Source organism: Mytilus trossulus, chromosome 3, assembly GCF_036588685.1.
Source record: "Mytilus trossulus isolate FHL-02 chromosome 3, PNRI_Mtr1.1.1.hap1, whole genome shotgun sequence".
Lineage (NCBI taxonomy): Eukaryota > Metazoa > Mollusca > Bivalvia > Mytilida > Mytilidae > Mytilus > Mytilus trossulus.
Genome location: NC_086375.1, coordinates 83,370,671 through 83,396,264, shown reverse-complemented (window position 1 = coordinate 83,396,264; position 25,594 = coordinate 83,370,671). Strand labels below are relative to the sequence as shown.

The 25,594-nt window shown below is 33.8% G+C and overlaps 1 protein-coding gene across 3 annotated transcripts; it reads right to left on the bottom strand.

Annotated features, from left to right (window-relative positions):
* Nucleotides 1–6,321: 6,321 nt before the first annotated feature.
* Nucleotides 6,322–17,978, bottom strand: LOC134712654 (uncharacterized). Of its 3 annotated transcripts, XM_063574400.1 has the most exons (6): nucleotides 16,381–16,502; nucleotides 13,215–13,539; nucleotides 13,052–13,160; nucleotides 9,821–10,342; nucleotides 8,199–8,942; nucleotides 6,322–7,119 (listed from the first exon to the last, which is right to left on the bottom strand). In XM_063574400.1, exons 2-6 carry the CDS (start codon nucleotides 13,388–13,390, stop codon nucleotides 6,340–6,342), a joined length of 2,331 nt encoding a protein of 776 aa, XP_063430470.1. In that variant the 5' UTR covers nucleotides 13,391–13,539; nucleotides 16,381–16,502; the 3' UTR covers nucleotides 6,322–6,339. The 3 variants fall into 3 exon arrangements, with proteins under 3 accessions (XP_063430470.1, XP_063430469.1, XP_063430468.1); XM_063574399.1 differs by lacking the exon at nucleotides 16,381–16,502 and adding an exon at nucleotides 17,964–17,978 and having other exon boundaries at nucleotides 13,052–13,539; XM_063574398.1 differs by having other exon boundaries at nucleotides 13,052–13,539.
* Nucleotides 17,979–25,594: the final 7,616 nt, after the last annotated feature.

The following is a 25,594-nucleotide window of genomic DNA, read 5'->3' as shown; positions in this document are numbered from 1 at the left end:
AAAAAAAAACAACAGCAAGACTGACATGTATATTATAAAATATTTCCATACAACAAATATTGTTGACCTATTGCATATACATTGTAGTATTGGAATAAAAGATCAAAACATAAAAACTAAACTTTGACTACTGAACCATGAAAATGAGGTCAAGGTCAAATGACACCTTCCAGTTGGACATGTGCACGTTACAACCATCCCATACTATAAGTTATATGGTTCGCTACTGACCCCCTACGGATCCATAGAGGGTTAGTAAAATCCATAGGGGGTGAGGCCGAAGGCCGAGTCCCCTATGGATTTTATTCACCCTCTATGGATCCGTAGGGGGTCAGTAGTTAACCGTATAACGAATTTATCGCACGCTAGACTTTTTCTGCTGCGTTTTGTTGTAAAATAAACGACAAAACAACAACAACATTAATCGATGACGTCACCATTACCGCGTCACGAACCCCCTATGAAACTTACTAACCCCCTACGGTCTCATAGGGGGTCACCACGTGACGGCGTTAAACCAATCACAACGTGATAATTTACCCGCGGTGCGATAAACCAAATTAAGTAGACCTAATGCTTATAGTATCTGATATATGGTCCTGACCATGAAAACTCAACCTTGTTCACTGATCCATGAAATGAGGTTGAGTTCAAATGAAAACTGAGTGACAGGCATGAGGATCCTGCAAGATATGCCCATACTAAATATAGTTATCCTCTCATAATTAGGAAGAAATTAACATTTTTTTTAAAATAGTCACTGAACCAGAAAAATGAGGTCAAGGACAATGGACATACTCCATAACATAAGGCATAACATAACATATAAAAAGTATGTAGCATCCAGGTCTTTCACCTTCTAAAAATTACTTTTAAGAAGTTAGCCAATGCAACCGCCGCCATATGTCAAGCTTTCTGCTACAGAAGTCACGGGCTTGACAAAAACAGAAAACTAATCATTTATTATTATCAAAGAAAATCAATGAAATTATGAAAGGAGAAATTTTAGTTTATAACAAAACATCAACAATATTCAAGTGAAGCATGGCATGGTTTTATTTAAGGAATGGCTAAAATTTGTTTCTGTCTATGAAGAAACAACATAGAATGGACAGAAAAATATTGCAGTAATTTCTTATAATTTAATTCTATTTTAAACCTGAGTAAACCATGAAAAAACGTTGATGAAGTTGTGGTCACATGACAAAATTACATGTGAGCTGATACACAAAACAATGTCAGCCAATCAGAAGATGCGTTACTTCTAAATTTAAATTATATACAGATATCACCAACAAGTTTTTTGTTAAACTGTTATTTGTTTTTCAATAATCAGGATTTAACATACATTTACCCAACACTACCACCTGGGTATCAAGGGGTTACATATAAAAAATAATTCAATATACAATATTTATCACTGACAAATTGATTTTTACAATTACAGTATTTAAGATTACATATACATTTCATTTGATTATATTCTCTCTCTCTCTCTGTGTGTGACCTTATCTCATTACAATACAAATACTCTTGACTCATTTGTTTTGCTACAATATGTATCTTGACTTATATTTTATTTTCACTTATATGAAACAATAATCAATTAAATATTTACATGTAAAGGAGACCAAAATCGTTCACACACAATTGGTATTTCTTTATTCTAATCTTTAACTCAACCATATTTGGTTTTCTTTCAATTTACATTTGTATATATAATTCTTCGTAATTAATACAAACAGATTCAGTATTAAACATTTATGTTTGCAACCAAGAAACACATTCTCTTTGTTAAGAAAAAAGTTTAAAAAAAAAAGTTTTTAAGTAACTACATTTGAAAAAAACTGCCACAATTGAAAAGTTATTGGGCATTAAAAAAAAAGGTGTTCAATGGTTTCTTCATCACATTTACAAAAGTACATATCTTGGTATCTTTTAATCTAATTTTGTATGAAAAGGTTTTAGTTACTATTTTGAACTTACTTTCAGTTACTCTGAACGTACAAGATCTGTGTGGTACACATATTATATAGTTTATTATAGTTTAGTTGATGTTCATCTACCTAAATCTTATTTTAGAATTATAATAAATATTTTTCCTAATTACTGATTTCAATGTTATGTTCTTCTAATATATAAACTAGAGGCTCTAAAGAGCCTGTGTCGCTCACCTTGGTTTATGAGAATATTAAACAAAGTAAGCAGATGGGATTCATGACAAAATTGTGTTTTGGTGATGATGATGTGTTTGTACATCTTACTTTACTGAACATTCTTGTTGCTTACAATAATCTCTATCTATAATGAACTTGGCCCAGTAGTTTCAGTGGAAAATGTTAGTAAAAATTTACAAATTTTATGATAAACAATTTAACTCAGTCAGATTTGCTCTAAATGCTTTGGTTTCTGAGTTATAAGCCAAAAACTGCATTTTACCCTAAAATTACCAATTCAGGGGCAGCAACCAAACGACAGGTTGTCCGATTCATCTGAAAATTTATGGGAAGATAGATCTTGCTTGACCTGATAAACAATTAAATCCCATGTCAGATTTGCTTTAAATGCTTTGGTTTTTGAATTATTCGCCAAAAACTGCATTTTAACCCTATGTTCTTTTTTTAGCCATGGCGGCCATTTTGGTTGGTTGACCAGGTCACCAGACACATTTTTTAAACTTAATACCCAAATGATGATTGTGGCCAAGTTTGGATTAATTTGGCCCAGTAGTTACAGAGGAGAAGATTTTTGTAAAAGATTACTAAGATTTACGAAAAATGGTTAAAAATTGACTATAAAGGGCAATAACTCCTAAAGGGGTCGACTGACCATTTCGGTCATGTTGACTTATTTGTAAATCTTACTTTGCTGAACATTATTGCTGTTTACAGTTTATCTCTATCTATAATAATATTCAAGATAATAAACCAAAACAGTAAAATTTCCATAAAATTACCAATTCAGGGGCAGCAACCCAACAACGGGTTGTCCCATTCATCTGAAAATTTCAGGGCAGATAGATCTTGACTTGATAAACAATTTAACCGCATGTCAGATTTGCTCTAAATGCTTTGGTTTTTGAGTTATGAGCCAAAAACCGCATTTTACCCCTTTGTTCTATTTTTATACGACCGCAAAATTTAAAAAAATTTAAAAACAATTTCGTCGTATATTGCTATCACGTTGAAGTCGTCGTCTGCGTCGTCCGAATACTTTTAGTTTTCGCACTCTAACTTAAAAGTGAATAGAAATTTTAACACAAGGTTTATGACCACAAAAGGAAGGCTGGGATTGATTTTGGGAGTTTTGATCCCTACATTTTAGGAATTAGGGGCCAAAAAGGGCCCAAATAAGCATTTTCTTGTTTTTCGCACTGTAACTTTAGTTTAAGTAAATAGAAATCTATGAAATTTTGACACAAGGTTAATGATTTCAAAAGGAAGGTTGGAATTGATTTTGGGAGTTTTGGTCCTAACAGTTTAGGAATTAGGGGCCAAAAAGGGGTTCAAATAAGCATTTTTCTTGGTTTTCGCACCATAACTTTAGTAAAAGTAAATAGAAATCTATGAAATTTAAACACAAGGTTTATGACCTCAAAAGGCAGGTTGGTATTGATTCTGGGAGGTTTGGTCCCAACAACAGTTTTGGAATAAGAGGCCCAAAGGGTCCAAAATTAAACTTTGTTTGATTTCATCAAAAATTGAATAAAAGGGGTTCTTTGATATGCCAAATCTATCTGTATGTAGATTCTTAATTTTTGGTCCTGTTTTCAAATTGGTCTACATTAAAGTCCAAAGGGTCCAAAATTAAACTTTGTTTGATTTTAACAAAAATTGAATTCTTGGGGTTCTTTGATATGCTGAATCCAAACATGTACTTAGATTTTTGATTATTGGCCCAGTCTTCAAGTTGGTCCAAATCAGGATCTAAAATTATTATATTAAGTATTGTGCAAAAAGTAAAATCACAAAAATACTTAACTCAGAGGAAAATCAATACGGAAAGTCCATAATCACATGGCAAAATCAAATAACAAAACGCATCAAAAACGAAGGGACAAGAACTGTCATATTCCTGACTTGGTACAGGCATTTTCAAATGTAGAAAATGGTGGATTATACCTGGTTCTATAGCGCTAACCCTCTCTCTTTAATAACAGTTTCATCAAATTCTGTTATATTTACATGATGCGATAGCAAGAAATTTTCAATTGCACAGTACTCAGCAATAACAAGAAATCTTCAATTGCACAGTATTGTACAATAGCAAGAGATTTTCAATTGCATAGTATTGCGCAATAGCAAGAAATTTTCAAGGACACAGTATTGTGCAATAGCAAGTATTTTCAAATGCACAGTATTGCACAATATCAAGAAATATCTAATTTCACAATATTGTGCAATAGCAAAATTTTCAATTGGAGTTATCTTTCTTTGTCCAGAATAGGTAGTTGAATAAACTTAAATCATTGTTTTATTCAATATACAATGTATATTCACTTTTACTACCAACTGATAAATTAAAACAATCATTACCGTTCAGTGATAACAAGTGTAACTGCGAGCTACTGCTCACTGATGATACCCCCGCCGCAAGTGGATAATTTAAATAATGTAAAAATATGCAAGTGTTGGTTAACAGGAAGTTGTCGAGTGATGAATCTGAAAACGCATCACACGGTATAGCTGACTTATATAAATCCTGAAACCAAATTTCAGAAATCCTTGTATTGTAGTTCCTGAGAAAAATGTGACGAAAATTTTCAACTTGGCTATCATGTGTAAAATCATACAAGTGTTCGGTAAACAGGAAGTTGTCGAGTGATTAATCTGAAAACACAGCACAAGGTAAACATGACTTATATAAATCCTGAAACCAAATTTCAGAAATCCTTGTATTGTAGTTCCTGAGAAAAATGTGACGAAAATTTTCAACTTGGCTATCATGTGTAAAATCATACAAGTGTTCGGTAAACAGGAAGTTGTCAAGTGATGAATCTGAAAACGCATCACACGGTATGGCTGACATATATAAATCCTGAAACCAAATTTCAGAAATCCTTGTATTGTAGTTCCTGAGAAAAATGTGACGAAAATTTTCAACTTGGCTATCATGTGTAAAATCATACAAGTGTTCGGTAAACAGGAAGTTGTCAAGTGATGAATCTGAAAACGCATCACACATTATGGCTGACATATATAAATGTTGATACCAAATTACAGAAAGGGTGGATGTGCAGTTCCTGAGAAAAATGTGACGAAAGTTTCATGGGACGGACTGACGGACTGACAGACAGAGGTAAAACAGTATACCCCCCTTTTTTAAAGCGGGGGTATAACAAGCACTTTTTAACATTTTAATATTTTATGATGTATTTAATTAATTAAATGAGTAATTATTGTTGCAAACTCAATTAGAAATTTGAATTGAGATTAGTTTTGGAATTAAGGATAGGGGGTGTGAAAAAAAAATTGGGGGAGGGGGGGGGGATGTGTTCAATTTTTCTCATTTGAAATTTCATAAACAAAAAGAAAATTTCTTCAAACATTTTTTTGAGAGGATTAATATTCAACAGCATAGTGAATTGCTCAAAAGCAAAACAAAAATTTTAAGTTCATTAGACCACATTCATTCTGTGTCAGAAACCTATGCTGTGCCAACTATTTAATCACAATCCAAATTTAGAGCTGAATCCAGCTTGAATGTTGTGTCCATACTTGCCCCAACCGTTCAGGGTTCAACCTCTGCGGTCGTATAAAGCTGCGCCCTGCAGAGCATCTGGTTAGCCATGGCGGCCATCTTGGTTGGTTGACCGGGTCACCGGACACATTTTTTAAACTAGATACCCCAATGATGATTGTGGCCAAGTGTGGTTAAATTTGGCCCAGTAGTTTCAAAGGAGAAGATTTTTGTAAAAGTTAACGCCTTTTAGGCCAGGTGAGCTAAAAAGAAGATGTGGAATGATTGCCAATGAGTATATTTTTGTTTGATTCAGTTAGATAAAAATCACACAAACGTACCATAAGCAAATGATCCATGAAAATGAGGTCAATGTTATATGAAGCTGTTCAGCCTATATCTATATAATCTTTTAAATAATTCTATACACCATATATCTAGTCAGCCTGTCACTTACAGTATCTGAGAAACAGACCTCAGAGACTTGGACCTCATCATAAAAGATTGCTGAGTCAAGGCTCCATATTGAAGACCATATCTTGACCTATAATGGTTTACTTTTATATATTGTGACTTGGATGGGAAGTTGTCTCATTGGCACTCATACCACATCTTTCTATATCTATGATTCAATAACTCCTCTCAGGTAATAGGATTTTTTTATTGTTTGAAGTACAAAAGTTCAACAGCTTCCTCCCTAGTAACAGGTGTGTTATCATTGACAACGGGTTGAAAGTTATGGTCCTGTTCTATCCTATACTGTAAGACATTTAGTAGTTTAACTTTGTCTCTCAATACATCCCGATACATGTCTGAGGCCTGCATTTGTTTCACTTTCTCCAGATATTCTTCTAATATCGTACAGGAGTGTCCTAAAATATATGGACATGTTCTCATTATCTCCGTTGTAAATCCATTTTCTATTAAAAGTTTGAAATTTCTTTCTACATCTACAGTAGAACAATTAAAGTACTTTATCTGAATCTTGTCCCATTTACCAATCATCCCTAGTTTATCTTTTATAAAGAATGCTGTTCCATTATTTTTATTCCCTATTTCTAAATTCCCAGCAGCATGCTCAGTGATTTGCATCAATGTTATTTTTTTGTCTCCGTCTTCTTTCAACTCTTTGACAACTTCTTTTAACCGTGACACAGCAATTCTTAGACAAAATATATCATTGGCAATACTGTCTTTAGTAATTCCAATTTCTTGTAGATAGTTCATTCGCGCTTTCAAGTCATCTAAATTGAAATGAAGAATAGGATCCAGTATCATGGTCTGAGATTGGTTTAAGTTCAATGATTGTCTAAGTTTCTCAGTTTTTGTTGTTGATTCTCCTAAAGACCTTCTGTATTTTTCTAAATCCTTTAGGTAACTTCTAAATCTGTAAGGATTAAGTGTCAATAGGCCAATGGATGGTTGTACTTCTAAAGTAACCTGGAAAAAATGTAAAAAACGTTAATATAAATTTTTTTAAATGTTGAAGGCTGTACAGTGTTTTAAATTTCTGTGTCATTTGGTCTCTTGTAGAACATTGACTCATTGGCAATTATACCACATCTTCTTTTTTATGTGTGAGATTGCTTACAATGCAATTGTCCATAAAATTTATATATCCAAGGGGCATACTGAAAATTCAGAAATTGTTCCAATGTTTTTATTATTAAGAAAAATGTGACAGGGTTATATTGGAAATAATTTAAACTTGCATGTTTAATGAATTAAACAAGATTTTTCTTAAAATCTCAAAAGTTAAAATTGCATTTTAGTTTCAAATAACGAAATCGCAATAAAAAATGCACACAATCATTTCTTAATTTGCAGTAACTCTAAAAAATTATTAATCCGCACTGATTTTCGAAACTTGTCATGGACATTGCAGTTGTAAACCTATATATTAGTTTAAGAAAAATCTGGCAAGAATTGCACACACAAAGGCACTAACAATTCTATTTTCCGTTTTGATACATCCAAGGGGCATAACTCTTTTAAAAAGTGTTGACCACTTTCGAGTTTGTCCATCACAGAAAACACTCGTCAATTATGCGCACCTTTATGACTTTATTTGCCAGAATGAGGGGATTGCCTGTATCCTTGCACTTTAAACGTCCATCAAGCGTTTAAGTGATCGTCATTGTGCAGAATAAACTAGAAATAATATTTGTACTTAATGACAATTCCCTAATGACAGCAGTGCTGAAAGACAATTATGAGAATTCAATTTGTTGAATAATTCATGCAATATAGCTTTATAATTTTCCAACCACACGTTCAACATTGGAATGGAAGTGAGGACACCCCTAAACGCACAAATGATGTTCACTAAAATGTTTTAAGGGAAATGCGAAAGTCAAAGACAATGCTAATAAAATAATTTAAGTTTTGTCAGAATCTGGCAGTGTGTTCAACTTGGTACCCGTTTATATCAAAAATTATAATTGATATTAGCCTACATCTTTGAATTAGAAATGAACCATACAAGTAATGACAAATATCTTAATATTACATGTTTATACCTGTCTGACTTTATCTAAACGTCCTCTAAGCATTGTCACACTTCGTTGTAAAATCTGTAGATTGCATTTAATATCTTTAACACTGTACCCTTCACTTATCAAAAACAGAATGATTTTAATACTGCTCTTCCACTTTGATTCAGGAACTATATTTTGTAACTCTTCAAAATCTGCCAGAGGCAGAACATCTTTTAACTCAGAAATTCCAGATTTGACTTTTGAAGAGTGTTTTAATTTGGGAACTGATGATAAACCATGCATGTCCGAGTCAACATCCTTCAAAGCAGGGGAATTCTGTATCTTCAAGTTCTGAGGAAGTAACACAGCTTCATGAATATAACTCGCTTTTGAATTGTTTACAGTTTTTTTTATATCTTTAAGTTGTGGGGTAACACATAATATATTTTCACCAATGTCTTCAATGGAAATTCCCAGTTGCAGAAAATAAGTCAATTTATTTTTCAGCGATTTAAGTCTTTTTCCCTTCAATACCAACTGGACATGTTCTTCTTTCATCTCAACATTGCCAATGTCTTGTATCTCCTCTTGAATATGTTGAACAGAGTTTTTACTTTGCTGTATAATTTGGGCTATTTGCTGAAGTTGATTTACAGCTTCCTGTTTTGTAAGACATCCTGACCAGACACAGGAATATCTATCCAGCTGCATCTTTACCTTTTCCATCTTTTTGTAATCATAATTCAGTAGGGCAAGTCGGGTTCTGTTATTTACAAAGGGGTAATTCTGTAAATGAAAAGAAAAAATCATTCTAATAACTTATAATAGACACAAGACTTGTTTAGATAGAACCTATTCTGAATGAAGTTATGAGCATTTAAACATGTTATATAATTAAACATATCAATAGGGGAGAAGACACTTAAAAGGCTATACAAAAACAATCAGCGAAAGAGAATGCCAAAGCCAAGAAACGACGTTAACAAGTCCACGCAGGAAATTCATGAAGAGCAATGCCATTGAGAAAACATCAACACACCCTAAAACATGTAAACTTGAATGAACTGCTCCAATTATATCCACAAATTTGTAAAAGTTTATATGTGCATATGTACACAAACATGAGAATTATAGGGAACTATATTTCAGAGTTTATACACTTTGTAGATTTAAAAGCTAACATGTACTTCTTCTTTTTTGAGAGGCCAGTGCCTTAAGAAAGATTTAGAACAAGTCCCAATCTTTCCAAAAATGGTACAGTTATCATTAACACTGTACCGTTCACTTATTAAAAACAGAACGATTTTAATACTGCTCTTCCACTTTGATTCAGGAACTATATTTTGTAACTCTTCCAAATCTGCCAGATTAAAGAAGTGGTAAGATTTTCCCTTTAATTCAGGGTTATGAATGCTTGTTTTTGTATCCCAGCTATTACAGTTGACAAAATATTAGTCCAGCCCTTACTGTGCAAACATAAGGCCATTGAATAATGATACTGAACTCAAATTTCATTCAAATTTCACAAATCTCCAAATGAACCTAAACCTAGCCTGGTTTTTTTTGCATGTTTTCGTGCAACCTTTTTTTGCATCTTATATAAGCTTGAATTATTTTACCCCATATAAAATCATTATTGTCAGACTAATCATGTGAGTTCTAACCTTTTTAATCCACTCAATTCTCTGCTGAATAGTACTAATCTGCTTTGATAAAACTTTTGGATGGCTTTTTATTTCTTTTGCACTCAATCCAAACTCCAATAGTAAGTCAACTTTAGCACAAGCTCGTGAAAAGAGTTCCAAGGTACCACCAAATGTATTTTTATAAGGGAAGTGCTTTTTAACTTCATGCCATTCTGTCTGAGTTGTACAGTTCAGTTTGCTCTTTAATATTTCGTCTCTTGTAGAAGATTTCTTTTCCAATACAAGCTTCGTAGTACCTGAAGCTAACTTAGATTCATCACTTGTTAAGAACAGATCAGGTGTTATTTTAGACATATTTGCAGCCTTAAGTCTTTCTCCATACTCTTGGATTTCAGTGCTAGATAAATCAAGGACATCAATATGGTTGTGTATAAGATGTATGTCACAGCCATACTGTACTAAAAGATCCAGTTTATTCCTCAACTCTGCATAGTTAGTTGGAGTCACTTCTTCACCTTCAATTTCAAGACTTTCAACTACCTACAAAAATAACATTCAAAGAACAAAGAGATAAAAATGATATATGCTAGTCCACAGTCAAAATGAAGTAAGTGGCTGTTGCTAGTTTGATTGTGGATCTTAGTGTTGTTGGTATATCTTTGGTGGTTTTTGGTTAATCAATTGACAACTTATCATGACTATAACAACTTATTATCGGTAATTCATTATTTTCCCTTTAATCTTACTGCCTATTTTAGATTATTAAATGATATGAGCAAATAAGCCCTAATACGGATAAATCAGCATGTGCAATACTAAAAACGTTCCACTGTCGATATAAATCAAGATTTAATATTGCTCTTCGAACAGAGCCAATACGGAAAAAAACAGGGCCAATACAGAAAAAAGCGGGAAGAAAGCCGTATTAGCCCTAGGGCTAATACAGGACGTTCACTTCTGGTTTTCAATTTTCTTACGCCATTACTTAACTTTGGAAGTATCGTTATGCATAAAAACATTTGTATAATATTTTTTAAATTAAAGTCATAAAATAAACAGGTTAAATGATGTGCAATGTTTTGTAACGGTTTTGAAACGGAAAAAACAGGGCCAATACAGAACAAGAGTGCACACACTGAAATGTCTCGCCTTCTTTATTAATCTTTGATACTATCTTGATAGACCTAAATATAAAGCTTTATTACAACTGTCACATAAACTCAACATTAACCAAGAAAAGGAAACATTGATCAATCAACCATGAAAATGAGGTCAAAGTCAGATGAACCATGCCAGGCAAACATGAACAGCTAACAATTCTTCAATACAACAAATAAAGCTGACTTATTGCTTATAAATAAAGAAAAACACACCAAAACACACGAACACTTAAAACTTAGCAATGGACTGTAAAAATGAGGTCAAAGTCAAATAAAACCAGCGTAACCAACATAAAGATCATAAAATATGTCCATACACCAAATATAGTTGACCTAATGCATAAAGTATTAGAAAAATAGACCAAAACTAAAAAACTTAACTTTGACCACTGAACCATAAAAAATTAGGTCAAGGTCAGATGACACCTGTCAGCTAGACATGTACACCTTGCAATCATTCCATACACCAATTATAGTAGACCTATTGCATATATTATAAGAAAAACAGACCAAAACACAAAAACTTAACTATAACCACTGAACCATGAAAATGAGGTCAAGGTCAGATGACACCTGTCAGCTAGACATGTACACCTTACAATCATTCCATACACCAATTATAGTAGACCTATTGCATATAGTATAAGAAAAACAGACCAAAACACAAAAACTTAACTATAACCACTGAACCATGAAAATGAGGTCAAGGTCAGATGACACCTGCCAGTTGGACATGTACACCTTACAGTCCTTCCATACACCAAATATACTAGACCTATTGCTTATAGTATCTGAAATATGGACTTGACCAAGAAAACTTAACCTTGTTCACTGGTCCATGAAATGAGGTGGAGGTCAAGTGAAAACTGTCTGACAGGCATGAGGACCTTGCAAGGTACGCACATACCAAATATAGTTATCCAATTACTTAAAATAAGAGAGAATTTAACATTACAAAAAATCTTAACTTTTTTTTCAAGTAGTCACTGAACCATGAAAATGAGGTCAAGGACATTGGACATGTGACTGACGGAAAGTTCATAACATGCGGCATCTATATACAAAGTATGAAGCATCCAGGTCTTCTACCTTCTAAAATATAAAGCTTTGAAGAAGTGAGCTAACACCGCCGCCGGATCACTATCCCTATGTCGAGCTTTCTGCAACAAAAGTTGCAGGCTCGACAAAAAAGCAGGAAAAAGGCTATATTGGCTCATGGGCTAATACGGGACGTTCACTTCCAGTTTTTATTTCTCTTATAATCATTTAATAAAAGTGTTATGAACTGGCTGTTTCTGTATTGGCACTGGTATAGATTCTCGGTCAGCTGTATTAGCCCTCGACCCTAGCCAATACAGCAAACCTTGAATCTATACCAGTGCCAATACAGAAACAGCCAGTTAATAATATTATAGTATCAACCCACTGACAATATTAGGCAATACATTGTGTGACATCATAATTACTGAGAAACAGAATAATAGTTGATTTCGTTTTTGATACTGACTATATCATGTGGAATATCTTAACTTGCCCTAACAGGCTCGTCTAGACATTCTACATGATATAGTCAGTATCAAAAAACGAATCTACCTATTATTCTATATGTACCAGAGAAAATTGCAAGCTTTCCAATTGAAGATATCAAAGATAATATAGTTTGATCACCTAGAAATAATTTAGAACTGTATTTTGACATTTTTACCTATTATGTCTGTTTACAAATTGTCAATACAACGGAATTTTATGAGCCTGTCATACAAGTGAGAGGTTTTGCTAGCTATTAAACTAGGTTTAATCCATGATTTTCTAAATTAGAAAATGCCTGAACCAAGTGAGGAAAATGACAGTTGTTATCTATTCTTTTGATGTGTTTAACCTTTGGATTTTGTCATTAGATAAGGGGCTTTCTGTTTTGAGCTTTTTAGAGTTGTTTTTTTTTGTGATTTTACTTTAAAAAACTTTAAATTAAATTTTACAATTGACATGAACAAAACAAACTTGGGTAAGATGAGCTAAACATGAAATAATTGTTAAAATAACTGTCTGTAACATTTAATTAAACATAATATATTTTATGTAAATATACCTTTTGGAGTACAGAATCTATTTTAGAATTCTGTGTACTAGTACTCATCTCTCTCATCTGACATTTGAACTCAGTTTTATAGACAGGTACATGTCTCCCTTTCAGTGAGGTCCAACCAAGGGGGTCAGTTCTATAGACAGGTACATGTCTCCCTTTCAGTGAGGTCCAACCAAGAGGGTTTCCCTGGGTAGTGCATAATCTCTGTGAGTTTAATCCTCTATTGTGTTTCTGTGTAAAGCATGCAGATGAAACACTCCTTATAATTGCTTCAAATCTTACATGGTTTCTATATCTGAATTCCATTAGAACAGTTAACATATTGTAATGTGTCCTCCACATTTTTTCACTTTTAATTAAATACAATGAATCAAAATGCTATATTTTACTTGTTTTTGTCTCCTGGAAATAAATCCTTCTGTCGGTTCTGAATTCAACTTCAATTACTTCACTACAAAATGTACCCATCTGTATTTCATTTATTCACACAGCTAAAAAATATACAGAAATAAATCAAACATTACTATGATTACAGTTCTGCTAATGATGTACTTTCATATGTTGATGAGTTAAAGTACATGAGTGGGGGAGTTTGTTTTTTTATGGAATATACCAGTACATTGAAAACCTTAATTCATGTGACTAGAAAGAAAACTAAACAATAAAATTTTTATATTTTTAAAACAAATATGTAAACAAAGCTCTTATATTTTTTCTTACTATTGCACTGTTTTTATACATGTCAGGTATAATTCATCCTTATGATTAAAGATATAAAACTAGGGAGTTGTAAATGGGAAACTCCAATTATAATTGATACATCTCAAAAACTGGAATAATCAAACTGTAAATCCAAGTTAATTATCCAGCATCCTCATCAACACACAAGTTGAATTATCTCCCCTTGTATTACTAAGTTGAAAAATTGAATCAAATGTGTTAGCCTGTAATTCAGTGGTTGTCGTTTGTTTATGTGTTACATATTTGTTTTTTGTTCATTTTTTTATATAATTAAGGCCATTAGTTTTCTCTTTTGAATTGTTTTACATTGTTTTATCGGGTACTTTTATAGCTGACTATGCGGTATGGGCTTTGCTCATTGTTGAAGGCCGTACAGTGACCTATAGTTGTTTTAATGTTTGTGTCATTTTGGTCTTTTGTGGATAGTTTTCTCATTGGCAATCATAATAACCACTTCTTCTTTTTTATATTGTAAAAGAAAGTGTAATAGTAAGACATAATTTTCTCCACTAAAATGAAAAGTCAAACAATTGAATTCCACTCCTCTCTCAAAAGTTGCATATTCCATAAAAGATCTACATCGTACTAGACTGATAACATGTATTTCCTGATATTTTACCTTCAAAGATGGAGAAAAACACACATTTTTGTGGAACACAAGATGTATTGCAACTGACTGCAAAATGCATAGAATAATATACAAAGAATGATGACCTCACAAATATTTTTCAATGATGTTTTATCGAGAAATAAATCTTATCAATTACCTGCATTATTTGTCTAAATATCATCATAGAAATTTGAACTTTAAATTTGTCTTATACATGAAAAATTGAACATAAAAACATGAAAAATGAGGCAAATCCCCATAAGATTTGTTATTTGTTGTTTAATGAACACAATTGCCAGGTTAAGAAAAATGTTGAGCTCTAATATATATGTTTAAACCCCAAAACAATATGAAAGTACCTATCACAATCCAGGAACCTGAAATCAGGGCTTGTTGTTAGTTGCTATCTACTATACCTGTTAATAGGTTATAGCACTGTCATTAATAGATTAAATGGATCTGAATCTTTGAACACTTTGCTTACACCCCATACTTCATTTCCATAAAGAGTGATTCAATGGGATCATTTTGTTTTAGAATAATATACAAAGATTGATGACCTCACAAATATTTTTTTCAATGATGTTTTATTTGTCTGAATATCATCATAGAAATTTGAACATAAAAACATGAAAAATGAGGCAAATCCCCATAAGACCCCAATAGATGTAGTTTGTTATTTGTTGTTAAATGAACACAATTGCCACAGGTTAAGGAAAAGTTTAAGCTCTAATATATATGTTTAAACCCCAAAACATTATGAAAGTGCCTATTACAATCCAGGTACCTGAAATCAGGGTTTGTTGTTAGCTCAAGGTTGTTAGTTGCTACATGTGTATCTACTATAACTGTTAATAGTTTATTGCACTGTCATTAATAGACAATAGACAATATCAATTAGCACAAACACATGGCATACAGTATTGAGACAGTAAACTGACAATAGTAAAATTAACTATATTTTTTTAGCATGTCAGTGGTATTCACAAGGGGGGGGGGGCAGACTATAAATGAGTGTATCGACACTAGTTATCACATTATTAATGTTCATGAACAAAAATACAAAAACAAAAATTGGGATACATATTAAAAAAATATAAGTTATACAGATTTTCTCAATAAACAATGATCCATGATGATACATTGTAAAAAACAATCATTAATATAATTTATGGTGATTTTTATAATGACTGGCAGACCGCTATTTAAAAGTGTGGTCAATTGCCTCAGTGTAATAGCTGACTACAATTTAATAAAATTGAAATTAAGATTTTTATTAATATTTTATATCTAGGTGAGTTCACAATGTGGTTTAGAAATTTTATAACTGAAAGCTGAATTTTAAGTACAAATGTGCTCTGTTTGTCTTAGTAAGACATGCTACATTTGTTGTTTTGCACTGTACCCCTAAAATTTCTTTAAAAATTTCATATGTAAATAATTAAATGGATCTGAATCTTTGAACACTTTGCTGTTACCTTACCTGTTACCTAGTCTTTATCTTCCTCCTCTAGCAGGAGCTTCGCTTCTATAGCTTACACCCCATACTTCACTTCCATAAAGAGTGATTCAATGGGATCATTTTGTTTTAATTGTTTAACATTTTGTCATGTTAGTGCAAAAATTATATTGGACTACACAGTATGAGTTTTCTTCATTGTTGAAGCCCATCCAACATGTCCAATGCCCTACAATTGCTTAAATCCAAGTTACTTGGGCACTGTTGGATATTTATATGACAATCATACCACATGTAACACCCCCCCCCCCCCCCCCCTTTTCTTAATTTGTTCAAAATATAATGATTTTTGCCCTTTTCTAGTTAAGATTGTCCAGTTTTCCTCTTTCTACAACAACAAATCGACTCCTTGTCAGAGGGACAGTCCCTCTAAGGGATATCCATCATTTATTTTATGCGTGGGTGGAGGGGTCCAATTTTATCAGTATTGGGTAGAGGAAGAATAATTTAAGTTATTATTACGTTATTGAATAAGAGCCAATGTGGTCTATTTCACTGGATGTAACATTATACTGAATTTCATCATACAGTCTTTGATTACAGGGTTATATTTTCTCTTCCAGATGGTACACATTTGTAAGAAGGAAAGTAACGAGTTTACCATGCTATTATTTTCAAGTTTCTTTAACTCTCCTTTATCATCGGAACACCTAAGCATGATATTTTAAACATATAAATGCGCCACTAAAACAAACTAAGTAGCCTTCAGAGACGTCAATAGAAATTATTTGGACTCGCCTATCTGCAAGAATGTACCTGTAGAAAACTTATTACAACGGAGAACCGATTGGAACACACTTATTTATCTTATTTATACACAGTAATGTTGTTTATCCAGTCTGTAAGTTTTGAAACTTAGGCAGCAACGATTTGATTTTTATGGGGGGGGGGGGGGGGGCTATGAATTTTTTTTGGGAAAAAAAGTTTGTTTCAAAATTTTTGGAGAAAAAAAATAGTTTGTTTTTTACCCTGAGAAAACTTGAAATAGACTTATTCTAAAAGGTTACCTATTAAACACGGTAATTAGATCTATGAATAAAGTGTCAAGTTAGTTTGTATTAATATTGAGTTATCAAAACAGCCGTTGGACGTCAGAGTAATCTCGGACTATCAATAGATTAAAACCCTACTTAACAAGAGTGCACACGGTGAAATCATCAAGTTCTCGCCTTCTTTACTAACTGTTGATATTAAAATAATACAAGACTAACAAAGGCCAGAGGCTCCTGACTTGGGACAGGCGAAAAAATGCGGCGGGGTTAAACATGTTTGTGAGATTTCAACCCTCCCCCTTTACCTCTGTAAAATGTCTAGTTTTCTTGGTTAAGTCTGTTTCTTAGAAGATATAAGCAATATGTCAACTATATTTAGTGTATTGAATGAAGTTGTTAATTGAAGCTGTATTACTCGTTTGGTTTATATGACCTTCGCCTCATTTTCTTCGATCGTGTTAAGTTACGCCTGTCCCAAGTCAGGAGCATCTGGCCTTTGTTAGTCTTGTATTATTTTAATTTTAGTTTCTTGTGTACAATTTGGAAATTAGTATGGCGTTCATTATCACTTAACTAGTATATATATTTGTTTAGGGGCCAGCTGAAGAACGCCCGGTCCGGGTGCGGGAATTTCTCGCTACATTAGGTCATAGTCTGAAAATAAGGTCATAGTCATAGAAGCCGAACAAGAACTGCATGCACAAATTCTTCCATACAATTAATAGTTGACATATTGCTTATAGTTAAGGAAAAACCTGGGAACAGTATATCTATCCGTATCGTGTCATTTATTGATTAACTACACGACAAGAAAATCGGCGATAATTAGGTAGTGTCAAGTCCCGTTAATATAATATATATGTTCCTGGAAAAACAGACCAACACACAAAAGCTTAACACTTAGCAATGAACTGTGAAAACGAGGTTATGGTCAAATAAAACGTGCGAGACTGACATGTACATTATAAAATATTTCCATACACCAAATATAGGTCAAACTATTGCATAAAATTATGTAGCTTTAGAAAAAAGGCCAAAACTAAAAAAACTTACTTTGACCATTGAAACATAAAAACATACATGAGAACCATAGGGAACTTTATTTTAGTGTGAATACATTTAGTAACAGTAGCTAACCTGTCCTGTTGTTAGGGAGGGTGGTGCCTAAGTAAAGATTTAGAACAAGTTCTAATCTTTCCAAAAAGTCACAAGGTCAGATTATACCTGACAGTTAGACATGTCACCTTACAATCATTCCATACACTTAGTGCAATAGACCTATTGCATACATTATAAGAAAAACAGACCATAACACAAAAACTTAACTTTAACCACTGAACCATGAACATGAGGTCAAGGACAGATGACACCCGCCACTGGTGCACATGTTCACCTTAAAATCATGCCATACACTAAGTACAATAGACCTATTCCATACACCATATAAACTAGACCTACTGCTTAAAGTATCTGAAATATGGACTTGACCACCCAAACTAAACCGTGTTCACTTATCCATGAAATGAGGTCGAGGTCAAGTAAAAACTGTCTGACGGGCATCAGGACCTTGCAAGGTACGCCGGGCATGTGACAGACGGAAACTTCGTAACATAATGGGCATTTATATACAAAGTATGAAACCTCTTGGTCTTCACCTTCTTGAATCGGATCTTACAGTGATTATTTATAACAACTTGTTCACTATGGGGAACGGTTTGGATCCCACTAATATGTTAAATCCCGTTAGATTCTGTGTATGCCTGGCCCAAGTCAGGAGCCTGTTATTCAGTGGTTGTCGTTTAAATTGTTGCAGTTACACATTTGGTTTTCATTTATTATTTTGTACATAAATTATGCCGCTATTTTTCTCGTTTTACATTTGTCATCTCGGTGCCTTTTATAGATGACTAAGCGATAAGAGCTTTGCACATTATTGGCCTATAGATGTTAATTTCTGTGTCAATTTGGTCACTTGTGAAGAGTTGTGTAATTGGCAATCATACCACATCTTCGTTTTTTTATATCTATAGTGGATCGTAAAACCAATAGGATTGAAAATTTGGCAAGCATAATTTCATGATTCTTGAGAAGCTTATGTATGAAGTCTCTCATGCAAATTTAAGGATTAACTTGGTAAGAATAGGAGCATTCCATGAAGCAGCCTGTCTAACCTTTGTCTGGTATAATTTGAAGCTATACATTATGATGGTCGTTTGAGACTCAAAACTTCAACAAACATGATGATTTCAGCTTTCCTGATGAAGTTGAAGTCGTATATATATCTTAGAAATTTCATCGGACGCCATCATGAGGTTGCCTTTTATAGCCTATCTGTGTCATAGATGACTACGAATGTTTCATTGTCTGCGATTACCTCGGTTAAAGTAGGGTTCGTGATACTTAGGTTTATTAGTTTCCGTGATGTGTTTTATGGACTTCAGTTTTAGTCGATTTACATTTTTGCTTTGGAACTGTCGTTTTTTTTTTATTCGGACTGTGATTTTTTAAATATCTCTTAATTGGAGTCTTTTGTCTCTTTTTGTCTTGATTTGGTGTTATCATTTCAAACATGACATGATCATGATGTGATTGACAATGGCATCATCTAGATAATTATTGTCGAATAACTGTTTCATTAAAATACAAAAAATCTCTCTTTAAACAAACAACTAGATGGGTTGACTGTTGTTGTCTAGCATTTTTCCAGTTCAAGCATTGCACTTTATAGGGTTGCTGTTCGCTAGGGGCATCAAAAATAAACTATAAAATCAAACTAAATGTAATAAATGTAGATTTCAATTCCTTTTTTACTGCAATTCTAATAAATATGCACATTTTATAGCCTTGAATATATCTTTGTTGCATCATGAATATATAGCCAGATTGTTCCCGATGGAATTTTCATTCTATAAACATGTATCCAATGGTGTATCAACATGTCTTTAGAAATATAAGTCTATATCATTGTTTTTTTTCAATTTGATCGAAAAGGCGTATGAAAATATAAAATGGACAAAGCAATAAAATATAGGGTATTAAGTCAACATATGTCGCTGAAAGAAAAACCAAGAAGACATCCCATCTGTGTCTAAAATGAAAGAGATTAGATATCGCATTTCACAACAAGACATCGTTTATAAAATCAATTTCAATTGTCTAAAAAACTTATAGAAATAAAAAAGCTGTATTGACTTTATTATTGCATCTACTAACCAGTTAATTCTTTAAATAATGTAAGTTTTTTTGCTCTAAATAATTATATTTTCCACTCTATGGATACCGTTTACATCTGAGGAATTTTACAAAATGGTCAAGTTTCATATCATCAGAATAGAAAACAATTCTAATCGTTATATAAATGAGAAACTATAAATTTCACTATTTATCAATTCTCGAACCGAAAAATAAAGGGTCATCGATATTGAATTTTAAATTGATATAAACTCTTAATATACCATCGTGATCATGATTCAAATGCTGAAGTGTCTAAAATCAGAAAACATGCAATATGTTGGAAAATACTATTTAATTGTGCTGATGTTTTCATTATTTGGGGGAATTAATTGTGAATGTCAGTGTTTGGCTAGCGAATGGACGATCTGGTCGTCTTGCTCAACTTCTTGCAACGCCACACTTGGAGTTCGTTCGAGAGAACGAATTATTCTTTCACCAGAGACGTGCAGAGATGATTGTAGTTTGAACACCACTGAAACCCAACCATGTAACCGAGATGTATGTTGTCCACAGGACTGCGTATATAGTACATGGACAAGCTGGAGATTCTGTTACTGTACAAACCAGACTTCAGCTTGCGATCTAAATGGAGAGGACGTGTGGGTCTGTTCTCGAAGTCGGATTAAGAGACAGAAAGAACAGTGTGGTGGCTATTGTGATAATTTATCAACCGTCACACAGTGCGGTAATCTGTGTTGTCAAAAGAACTGTATTGTTGGAGACTGGTCATGGTGGGGCATGTGCAACGGTCAATGTGAACAAACAGGAACACAATCAAGAAAACAACGAATTTTGCAACAGCCAGAATGCAATGGAACACCATGTGAAGATGTACAGAAAACTGAGAGTAGATCATGTGATGTCGGATGTTGCCCTGTTAATTGTGTTCTTGGTGAGTGGAGTGAGTGGAGTCTCTGTAATGCAACCTGTGGTAGCGGTCTACAGAAAAGAACCAGATTTGTTCAGAATGCAGAATGTGGAGGAGAAAGTTGCTCAGAAACCCCTGATGAATTCCAATACAAAGAGTGTACAAAATTCGTCAATGTTGATTGTGTGGTGAGATATTTGTACACGTGTATTAGTAAAGTCCCTTGAAAGGAAATTGCTCGCCCTGTATTTCTTACAGATGTATGTCATCATCGTATTATTTTTGTTCTCAAATATTGAAAATAGACTAGTACGAAGGCCCCTATTAATACCGTGTTTGTTAGTCTGGTATGGTTGCCAAACTTTTACTCTCACGTTATACTGATTATGTTTCATATATACATATGTAGGACTCTAAAGTGCGATGGTACTCTAAAGTGCGATGGTCACGCTAAAGTGCGATGGTCTACGCTAAAGTACGATGGTGTATCACGGTGTGACGCTAATGTGCGATGGTTGTTTTGTTTACTAACGTACGATTGTATATCACGCTAAAGTGCAATGAACCAATACAGTAAGATTCGAGGGATTAGAGCTAATTTCTTAATGCTTGAAGAGTAAGACTTTAGTTAGCTTGCTTGCATATATGCAATATTCGACAAGATTTCTTCTTCTTCTTAATGAGCACAAATAGATATAGGTAGATGTTGTATGAGTGCCAATGAGACAACTTTTCATTCATTTGTAGCATTTAAAATTTATAAAAGTAAACCATTATAAGTCAATATACGGCCTTCAACACAAAGGCATCACTATATGTTATATTTTCCTACACTGTACAAAATAATGTTTTAGCGGACAATTTATGATTAACGCGTGATAACATGTACCTTTCTTTTACCGACTTTAATTTTCAATAAAATCGACACATGCCAAGACATTGCCGCCGTTGAAATTCTGCAAACGCCCCATAGAACAAATTACATGGACGAGTACTATTGACCATTTGGTATATGGTTGTGTTCTAAGCGACACATACTTGAAGGTCATCAATTAATTTGTTAAATAAAATAAAATCTTTTTAAAATACTAATGGGTGTCGTAGGAGGTCAACCGGAATTTTTAGCGATGATTTCTTGGCATGATATTTTAACGTGGACCGTAAACTGCAACATGTACAATAATTTCAATTATCCGTTATAGCTTCTTATATAGAAACAAGATCAAGGATATTTTGTACCTGTACAGTAAAATGGTCGACTGCAGGACATAAGTCCTTCTTCCGCAACCCGGAAAAAAACATTTACTTCAGCCAACAAAGCACGGTTAGGTTTAAATTAAGTAAGTCATGGACATTTTGTTTAAAAATATTAATCAAATATTTTACACATTTATCTTTCGGCATGTTCATTTTTCGTTTGTATAAAGCTGGGGTCACACATTCACGATTTTTACTACCGTTCTTGACAGGACCATTCCCGATTAAAATTTATTAAAAGTCTGATCAAGATCCTGTGAATCGTGGATGGAAATTCAAACTTAAAATAAAATTTGCAAAAAAAATAATTTGATCACGACAACAATCAGATAGTGTTCAGGAAGCACCGATATTCAACCGTTTCTAAGCGAATAAGTCCCGATAATCCCGTTCTGAATCCGCTTCTAATCCGATTTGTATTTTTCGCCATGTAAAGTTCGACCGAGTCTGTCACGACTGCGTCCCGACTCTACCGAATGTTATCCGACTGAGATCAGACAGTGACCAGACAGTGATCCGACCGGCTGACGGAAGTTATTTGTTCGAAAACTGTCGGCATATTCGGGATGATCAGGTACTGTCGGAACGTAATTCTATCACGGTCTGCTCTATCGCATTGCAAACGGCTTTGTCTGGTCTCAGTCGTATTCTATTCTGTAGTTGTCGGGACTATGACGTGGGTATCATTGACGAATTTCGTATTAATAACGGGACTGTTTCGGAACGGTTTCGGCAAAAAGCGGTTCGCAATCGACAAGATCTGGATGCAATCTGGACTCAATCGGCAGAAAAACAGCTATGAAAAATTACTCCGGATCATTCCCGTTCCACAGGACACCGTCCAGAATACACAAGACATTGTTCGGAATTCGATCCGATACAGCAGAATCTGTCACGACATAGCCACGATTGTAATCCGATTAGATAAAATCGGCTGAGTTGCCCCGAATGTTACGGGACGCACCTAACTGTCGGGATGCTTTGCCGAACTATTCGGACCCTTCCCGATCCGTAGGAATCTGTTACGAACTAAAACGAATGCGTTCAGACAATGATAGGACATTCCAGATAATTGAGGATACCAATCCGACTTTTTCACTTTTCATATCGTATTGCTGTCTGATCTCAAACGGGAGCAATAATCGGCAAGGTGTGAACCCCGCATTAACGACTGTTCACGTAATAATTCATTGTAAGTTTATTACGTCTATACTTTCGCGGACAATCACACTTTAGCGTGTGAAGGCATCGCACTTTAGCGTAGACCATCGCACCTTAGCGTGGCCATCGTACTTTAGCGTCCCCATCGCACTTTAGAGTCCTACATATATATATGCGCCATGCATAATCAGTTTGAAAAGGAATGTCTAAATTGATTTGTCAAAACTTGTATATATCTTTATTCTCGTAAACCAAAGTACAATGGTACAGAAACATATTCAAATAAATTTACATAGTATAAATTTTGAATACAAATGTAAAGTAGAGCTGGTCCTTGATTGTTTCAACAACCACAGAACAAACAGACACACTCAGGAGCATGTACTATCAAAATATTTGTTTAACTGGCATATGTATTATATGAACTAGAGATTTTCTTAAAAGGGAGTGGTGTTTTATTAATCGCAGTAAATATAATATTGTTCATCCTCCTATCTACCAAACGTCTATAAATACTAGAAAGTGGAGATGCCCGTTTAATGTTACAGTAACACTAGTATAACAGAAATAAAAGATTGATACATGTAATAACTAATGATAACCAGGCCAAAAGGTGCATAATTTGTACACATGTGGAGCAGGATCTGCTTACCCTTTCGGTGCACTCGAGATCATCCCTAGTTTTTGGTGGAGTTCGTGTTGCTTTGTCTTTAGTTTTCCATGTTGTGCCTTGTGTATTTGTTTTGTCTGTTCATGTTGTTTTTTCTTTTTAACCATGGCACTGTCAGTTTATTTTTTCGATCTATGAGTTAAACTGTCCCTCTGGTATCTTTTGCCCCTTTTTTGTACAAGATTGACCATTTATATCTCACTCAAAATAATGGTGATCTTACGACCTCGTTACTTCGTTACTCAGCTATGGGAACTGAGTATATCTTATATCAATATATATTTTCCTGCTCAGCTTTATTGATCTTATAACCTCCTTTCTAAGATAAATTGAAACATTTTGACCTTGATCTCAGATTGAGGAATCTTATGGACTCGATATTCAGTCGATTGAGAATCTTATTGACTCGATACTTAGATGGGGGGCAAGGGGTTTAGCTGTTATGATGTTATGGGGCATTTTAATTCTTATCTGTTATTTTGAAAATATATTTGCTGTTAGCTGTTATTGTCTTATTCTTTGTTAGCTGTTATTGGGCTTTTAGTTTTTTGTTATCTGTTATTGTGATAATGTATTTGCTGTTAACTGTTATTGAAAATTGGAATGTTAGCATTTTTAGCCAAAATTTTCGGTAGAAATTGAAGATCATTTATTTGACATTGGGGTTTACCACTTCTAATATGTTGGTCTCGTATTCGGAGGAGGATTCCATTAACATAACCATCACAGAAGTGAGGTCGAGGACAATTCCAGTATAACTTATGATTATCCTTTGTAATACATTCCATTTTTTTTAACATTTATTTAGAAGTATCTTATTATTTTCTATGAGGATAATGTTTCTTGTTTCCTGTACGAACATATTAAATTAGAACAATTTTTAATATGACAAAAAAGGAAAACATATGGTTAGGAATATCTGCAAGGATCTCAATTAAGCACTAGGTCCTTACAACCAGTTAACCTTTTATATTTTATGGTTCATAGACTCAGCTCTTTTCAAAGCAGAACCAAATACATTGTACAATGAAAGTTCCCACCATGTACTGGGTTCCGAAGCTGCATATAAATCATTACAAACAAAAATTTATTTCGTCTTCACGCCATTGTCCTCCTACTAAACTTATATTCTACTTACTAGTAGACTTGGTACAAAAAAAATTGTTCACATAAGGCCTTTGAAAATAGTGGAATAAAGTACTTTTGGAAGGAAACAATTGGTTCGAGGTACTTGATAAATTGCATGCTTGACATGCTTATGTTTGGTGGTTTTGATTTTTCTACCCTATATACAACTTTGCCTTATAGTCTTATTCAGAAAAATTTACACACCTCATTAAATGGGCATTTAAAAAAGTCAGAATGCAAATATATATATTAAAATTCTTTTAGGTCATTTTTCAGTACCAACAAACACAAGAACTATGTCAATTGGACCTACTTTGATACAATAGCTGCCCTTGAATTTTTACTAGATATCATTTTTGTCTCTGA